Source organism: Podospora pseudoanserina, chromosome 6 (assembly GCF_035222485.1).
Source record: "Podospora pseudoanserina strain CBS 124.78 chromosome 6, whole genome shotgun sequence".
Taxonomy (NCBI): domain Eukaryota; kingdom Fungi; phylum Ascomycota; class Sordariomycetes; order Sordariales; family Podosporaceae; genus Podospora; species Podospora pseudoanserina.
In genome coordinates, this window is record NC_085925.1 from 43,839 (window position 1) to 50,726 (window position 6,888).

Sequence of the window (6,888 nt, forward strand, 5' to 3'; positions counted from 1 at the left end):
AGTTGGTTTAGATATCATGGCCGCATCCCAGGTGTCTCTCGCCCAGTGCCTCGAGCTCCTCGATACGGACAACATCTGGTCCCACGTCGCGCATGCGGATAGCGGCGACCATGGATGCCTTTTGCTTGGTCTTGGGGATAAGCTTGGTGCCGTCGACGGACAGAACGCTCAGCATGTGTGCAGCAGCCTAGAATATTCGCGTCAGAACTCTGATTTTCTCGAGACATGTGCACAACGGCTAACCTTGGCGTTAATGGTAATGGTCTTGGGGTCAGGATTGTTGATCGTGTCACACGCTTGATGGTAGCACGGGTCTTGCTCCACCCCGGTTCCAGTGTGGAGGAATCCAAAAGGCTTGTTCAGAACTTGCCAAAACGAAGCGTAGTCGCTCCCGTTGGTGACCACAGCTGGGGTGACGGAAATGCCCTGCTTCTGGAAGTGCTCGTTGTAGATGCGCTCGATGACCTCGGAGCCCGGGGGCCCAACGCTGCCGTGCGAACTGCCATCAGCATCGCCGACGCCGATGAAACCCTTAGCAACCATGTCAAAGTTGAGGTAGGCCAGAATCTGGTCGGCCTCCTTGGTGGTGAGGCTCTGCGTGTAGAAGCGAGATCCAAGGAGACCGTTCTCCTCGGCACCCCACCAGGCAAAACGGACCTTGTTCTTGGTGCGATAGTTGCTGGCAGCTTTGAACAGCTCAAGAAGCAGACTGGTGCCGGAGCCTGGGGCTTTGTCAGCTAACTATCCTGAGAACAACCTGAGCGCGGTGCATCGTCTTACCGTCATCATTGATACCGGGACCAGCTTGCACGCTGTCCAAGTGTGCCCCGAGCTGGTTACACACACGTCGTCAGTTGGCATGCAAATGTCTACACCGTCAAGGTCCCAGCAAAAGTGCCACCTACCACGACGACATTGTCCTTGTCACCACCCTCCAGCTCCACAAACACATTTTGTGTAATCCTCGTCTCAATAACCTGGGTCTGCTGGAAGGTAGCCTCCAGAGTCTCGCCGGCAGCAAGACGCGTCTTGATACGTTCGCCGTCAACCAGGTTGATGAAGCCACCAGGAACGTGCTCGGGGTTGGGGGCCGACAGCGAGCCGGCCGTCACATTGGTGGTAATATCATGGTAGATAATGACAGCCACGGCGCCGGCACGGGCAGCAGGTAGCAGCCTTCCGGCAAGGGTACCGCCGGTTGGGCAACGGAACCTCTGGACCAGCACAATCTTGCCCTTCACGTCCAGATCGTCGTAGGAAGCATCATCACACCCAGCGGCACCCTCAGGTCCGGCCACAATCTCGGCCGTGATACCTTCGGCGCTCGTGGATGGGGAGTATGTCAGGCCGTAGACGTAGATGTCCTCACCGGCAACCTTGAGCGAGATGGACTCGACAAAGTTGAACAGAGCTGGAAAATCTTGCTTCCATGCTTTGGCGCCCTTGACCTTGGAGATCTGAGACCATACGAAATCGACCGAGGCGGCGTATCCCGGAAGGCCGAAGGCGCGGTTTCCACCGTTGGCAAAAGCGATCGTGTTCAGTTGTTCGAGATTGAACATGAGGCTGCGACGGCGCCCAGGCACCCCAACGTTAGCAGTGCCCAGGCCAAGGATTAAAGCAGCACTAGCGGATAGGAATCAAGGGCCCTTACCCCTTTGTGGTGATTTCGGACTGGAGCTTCTTGGAGTTAATCAAGGGCTTCTGCTTGCCCGGTCCACCGTTGGCGGCAACAGCCGAAGCCAACGATGCAAGGGCCGTGGCAGTCTGGAGGAACTTCATGATGCCAGTAACAATATTCCGCAAAAAGGACCGACAGCCAAACACCAGACACGGCACAGCGTGACACGGGCAGACCTCCAGCTTTTATCTGCTCCCATGGCACCCGACCTTCCCCGCGCTGGCCACGACATGGCGATCATCTATTTTCTCTGGGTTTGCGGCAGGTGGTAGGTGTGAATGGCGGTTGCGATGCATGCATGTCTTGTGGTATCGGGATGCGGCAGGTGGTAGGACAGCAGTTCGAGGGTCCCAGTTCGGTAGCGCGGGAATATGGGGAATCGGACCGGAGGGAAGCTCTGATCGGGAAGGTCGAGGGAGCTTGGAGTTACCAAGCATCAACACTGCGCTTGGCCCCGCCGTTGTCTCGTCGTTGCAGTGCGGAGAGAGGCCCACCTGTGATAGGTCGCCTGCCCGATTGCGCGTTTGTTGATTTTGCAGTTGGTTGGCTGTCTGAGTCTGCCTCCCGTCGTCGTGTGATTATCGTGGATGGTTGTCTGTTAGGGCAAGAATTGCTGGGGAAGAAAAAAGGAAGTTTCTCGAGAGACGGACCTGGGAGTGAACGACGTCAGTGATCTGTGCGCCACCCGGGGTACCTGCAGCATGACAAATTCCCCGTCGCGTCTTTTTTCCCAGCGACATCAAATTACTCTGTGCTCTCTGTACTGTTTGGATATAAGTGGATTGCTTGCGCTTTACTGGTGGTATCATTGGGTATCATAACAACAACTCGGCACTGGTAGAAATAAACAGAATGCTCTTTTAATGAAAGACATCAGTTGGACACTCCCTCGATCCCGTCTGCCCGCTCGTCTCCACCACCTCGGTCCCCACGCCCTGGTCCAGATTACCAGCCTTCTTGCCTTGCTGCTTTCGTTTGCGCCACTTGGGAATTTGCTGCAACGGTGTCCTGTGCAGTCAGCTCCGTGGTGCTGTAGTGGAACGACCGCTCCTCGAGGATGATGTACTTGCCGTCGGCATCCAGGTCGTTGATGGTGTCGAGGTTGGAGGCCATGTGCGACCCCGACTTGCCACGCTTGCGGCCCTTGTTCTTTGCATAAGACCCGATGGTAATGACAGTGTTGCTCGGTCCGGTGCTCCCTCCGCGGAGGCCGGCTGACTTAGAGTTGCCTGTCGGCCGGGCGGAGCTTCCGAGAGCAGACTTGCCAAACACCTTCCGGATCAGAGGGTAAAGGCAGGGGATGCAGGCGCCGATGATGACACAGTTGGCTTCAATGCTGTGTACCAAGTTAGCACTCCATCCTCCTCTTTGCGTCCCCAACTGCACTGATCTTTCACTTACTTTGTCCAAAGAACCACATCGTCGACCGTGTATGTAAAGTCTTTGACCTCCAGGAGGCCACTCAGCGTGTAGCACTTGTAACAAGTGATGACACCAGCGCAATATCCGAAACCCAACGAGGAAAGAGCCAGCTTCTTCCTCCAGTTGAGCTGCAGTTGGAACAGAACGACAGTGGGATATATGGCGAGGTAAAAGTCGAAAAGAACGGAATAGATTCCCAGCGCCATGGCATAGTCGACGGTGATTTGCCGGTCCTAGCATTTCCCATCAGCCTCCAGCCACTGGGCGCGGGCCGGGGTGCACTGGGCGAAGTTGATGACGAGCATACCGAGGGCGAGGAGGCCGTAGATGATCGAGACGATCCACATGACAATGCGGTGGGCGCGCCCCGGGTTCAGCAGTTTGCGCAGCAAAACGACGACGGCAAACTTGGAGATCGTGAAGGATGACACGCCAGGAACGAAGGAAATAACGGTGTAATACAGGGCCTTTTTGACGTCCTCCTGGCTCAGCGTGTCCAAATGTCTGCCGCCGCCATGGGAGATGGCGGCGCCAGCAAGGCCGACGTAGATAATGCATAGACACTGTACTCGTGAGTTTCTCTATCCCCCTGCTGGATCTTGGGGTCGCCTGGACTTACAATGGAAAACAGAGTGATGTAGTCGTCAAGATAGATCTTGCCCATCGAAATGACTCTGCTGTACACTCTTCCCGCAACAAAGACAGTTCCGAGCAAAGTCATCGTCGAAATGACTCCGCATTTAGATTGCCGCCATGTCCTAATCCTGGATATCACGCTCTCCCCCCTATAATCCCCGCTGAAGTAATCAACCGCCAACAACCAACCATCAACAATTATATCCAACAGTTCGACCCCAGCAATCACCACAGCAAATACGTCTCTACATTGGCTCTCAGTCACAAGACTGGATTTCCAGGCAACACCACGTGGAGGTTGCAGAGTCCGATTTCGATGCCCGTCCCGGCCAAGGGATCTCTCGAAAGAGGAGGACGTGATGGCACCGAGGTACCAGAGCACTGGCCGCCCGCTCAACCAACCCATGAAAGGTGAGAGCTGCTCAACCACCCAAACAGATGATAGAGCTGGATCACCCACACAGATGACCCGAATCACCCTCATAGGTGATCGATGCTCACCGACCCATAAAGGTGAGAGATCAACACCGACTAACGTCCCCAAGAACCCAACCAAACCCAGAGGAGTGGAGGAACAACACCGGTCAAACGTCCCCAAGAATCCAACCAAACCCGGAGGAGTGGAGGCATCCTCTATCGACCCGCAAAGGCCGCGAAGATCAACACCAACCAACGTCCCCGGTAAATCCTCAAGCAACCCATGAGGGCAGGAGGGCAGAAAACATGCACCAAAGACAATGACGCACTCAACCCATAAACAGGCGAGGCCAGAACAAACACACACCAGTGGTGCGGGAGAGGCGGGATAGACACACACCAAGGACAATGACGAACGACCATCAACCCATAAACGAGAGAGGCGGGAAAGACACGCACCAACAACGACGATGATGATGACCACCCCGTGGCATGAAAAGACAGGAAACAATACACCACAGCGACAACATCAGATCCTCCTCCCGCCTCATCAGCAACCCATTATCGCTTCGCCGCCTTCTTCTCCTTGTACTTTTGGCGCCTTGAACAATTTCGACACTTTGCATATCTCCCAAAGTGCATAAACAACGAACGGTCCTTTTCCCAATTCTCTGGACGAGGCTCTCCACAGTCGACACAGACATCTTTCTTTCCCATCTTGACCCCTGCCTTGAGCCACACACTACCAGCAGTTCGAAATGCGCCCATTGGTGACACCTCCCCCTTGTTCCTAGTTTTGTACGAATGACAAGGATGGCAGAGAGTTTCTTCGCGGAGACCATGAAATTGAACATCATTCTCCGCCAACACCTGCCTGGTTCGTCCGAACCGAATTGACGCATCTCTCACCATCCAAGGGGGGACCGGGAAGCCGCAATTGTCGTTCTGGCACTTGTCCTCGTTGCCCGCATCCAAATAGGCATCTTGCTCGGCCTGCAGCTGGTGTTTCTCGGCCTTAACATTGGGATTGAGGTGGTTCTTGAGTTGTCGTGGTGATGAACCCTCGGGCTTGTCGACTCCATGCTTCTCCAGATACTGTGCACAGGAGGAACATCTTGACTGCTCGCAATAGCCCTTGAATCTGGTGGTCCTGAAATCTCCGCGTGGGACGTCGCAGAAAGGGTTCTGGCAGACATTGGCGTTGTCTGCGGCGAGGAAAATCTCATGGTCCTTTGGACCCCATGCAAAAGCCGGGACGCCAACCATCGCTCTTTGTTTCTTCGGGTACATATTGTAAAAGTCGTGCCCGACGGTGACCGTTTGTCGTTGCCGACAGCGCCGACACAATGCAGCTTCCATGATGCCACGCCACTCATTTTCTCGGCCGTCAGTCGGACGCGGAACACCACAAAACTTGCCGCCACAGATATCGGGGTTGGTCTTGACCCATTCCTCATGCAGAAGCTTGCCAGACGAAACGCGAGGAACACCGCCGCATTGAACCCAAGCACGGTTCAAGCCGAGGTGTCGGAAGCTGGGCAGCTCTGATCCAATGCTGGCCGATACATGTTGACGGATTGTCGCTAAAAAGTCCATGACCGAGGGACTGTGAAACCGGTTGCTGTGGAGCCCAGCATCGGGGAGCAACACAACATCGAGGAGACACTGGAAGATGCCTTCGAGTGAAAAGACGTCCAACTCGACCCTGTCCCTCATAGCGGAGATTGCGAGAACGCAGAAGTTGGAGGAAACACCTTGTTCTCGCAATAACTGATAGTGAGTGCTCTTGGTAACCCTTCTCGACACCCCAAGTATCTTTTTGGCTTGGACGCGATGTTCTTTCACCCGAGACTGAAGACCTCCACCATTCCGGCCGGTTGTTGCACACGAAGAACCGACATAGAGACCCTTGACGGAGTTACGAGGGGCTGACGTGGGGACGTTGATATACACACCGGGCACCGAAAGATTCATGGGCACCTGGGGTAGATCCAGGAGAGTGCGTAGATCAGATGAAGTAGGGTTGGGCTTCCTGAAAAGGCAACCGAGAATGGACTGAGTCGCCGACGGGATCATTTTGAAATACCGATCGAAGACTTCATCAGCCTTGACGCCGCGGTGGGCGTAGTGGATGATCCAATTCCGACTCATTGGTAATCTTTGTTCGTTACCGCCTTCAGCACTGAACCCCCTCAAGCGTTGCGCAGCCGCATCCTGGACAAAGTGGTAGGCTGAGCTCAAGATGGCACGGAAGAAAGTCGCATCCTCAACTGGTTGGTCGAAGGCAGCAAAAAGCTCAGGCGGAGGCTGATCCTTGAGGAAGTTTAGCTTACGACCTGGAGACTGGTTGGTGCTGTTGTCGTCGTTGTCGTCATCATCGTCGCGGTCAGTCTCAGGGGGGTTCGTCTCGACAATACCCTCGGGGTCGAACAAATCCAACTCATCGGGCTCAAGAAGCGTGTCATCTTCCTCATCGTCGTCGTGGCATTGAGCATGTGTCGTTGAACTAACGAAGGCATTTGGTTAGAACTTGGAAGAAAACCCAAAGGATGATGGGACCTACGTGACAACAGCATTGTCCTCGTCGTCACTGTCAGGGACGACTCGTCTCCTCTTCTTGGGCTGGGATCTTGATCCGGATGTGATCCGGCGTCGCTTGGAACCACGTAGAGGCTCGTCGTTGTCGTCGTCGTCGTCGTCGTCTTGTTAACCGGTAACTGGAACGGGGACGC

The 6,888-nt window shown here is 54.8% G+C and overlaps 4 protein-coding genes across 4 annotated transcripts; all 4 read right to left on the reverse strand.

Moving 5' to 3' along the window:
- Positions 1-7: 7 nt before the first annotated feature.
- QC764_611260 (uncharacterized protein) lies at positions 8-1,782 on the reverse strand (the record flags this gene model as incomplete). Its single annotated transcript, XM_062949608.1, has 5 exons — positions 8-187; positions 244-722; positions 781-832; positions 906-1,566; positions 1,655-1,782. The coding sequence occupies 5 exons, from the start codon at positions 1,780-1,782 to the stop codon at positions 8-10; spliced, it is 1,500 nt and encodes a 499-aa protein (XP_062797017.1).
- An 844-nt stretch (positions 1,783-2,626) lies between these two features.
- QC764_0087820 (uncharacterized protein) lies at positions 2,627-3,309 on the reverse strand (the record flags this gene model as incomplete). The annotated part of the gene is made up of 2 exons (XM_062940890.1): positions 2,627-3,017; positions 3,083-3,309. 2 exons carry the CDS (start codon positions 3,307-3,309, stop codon positions 2,627-2,629), a joined length of 618 nt encoding a protein of 205 aa, XP_062797018.1.
- A 27-nt stretch (positions 3,310-3,336) lies between these two features.
- Positions 3,337-3,824, reverse strand: QC764_0087830 (uncharacterized protein; the record flags this gene model as incomplete). The annotated part of the gene is made up of 2 exons (XM_062940891.1): positions 3,337-3,666; positions 3,723-3,824. The coding sequence occupies 2 exons, from the start codon at positions 3,822-3,824 to the stop codon at positions 3,337-3,339; spliced, it is 432 nt and encodes a 143-aa protein (XP_062797019.1).
- An 893-nt stretch (positions 3,825-4,717) lies between these two features.
- On the reverse strand, positions 4,718-6,307 carry QC764_611280 (uncharacterized protein; the record flags this gene model as incomplete). Its single annotated transcript, XM_062949609.1, has 1 exon — positions 4,718-6,307. One exon carries the CDS (start codon positions 6,305-6,307, stop codon positions 4,718-4,720), a length of 1,590 nt encoding a protein of 529 aa, XP_062797020.1.
- Between the last annotated feature and the right edge of the window lie 581 nt (positions 6,308-6,888).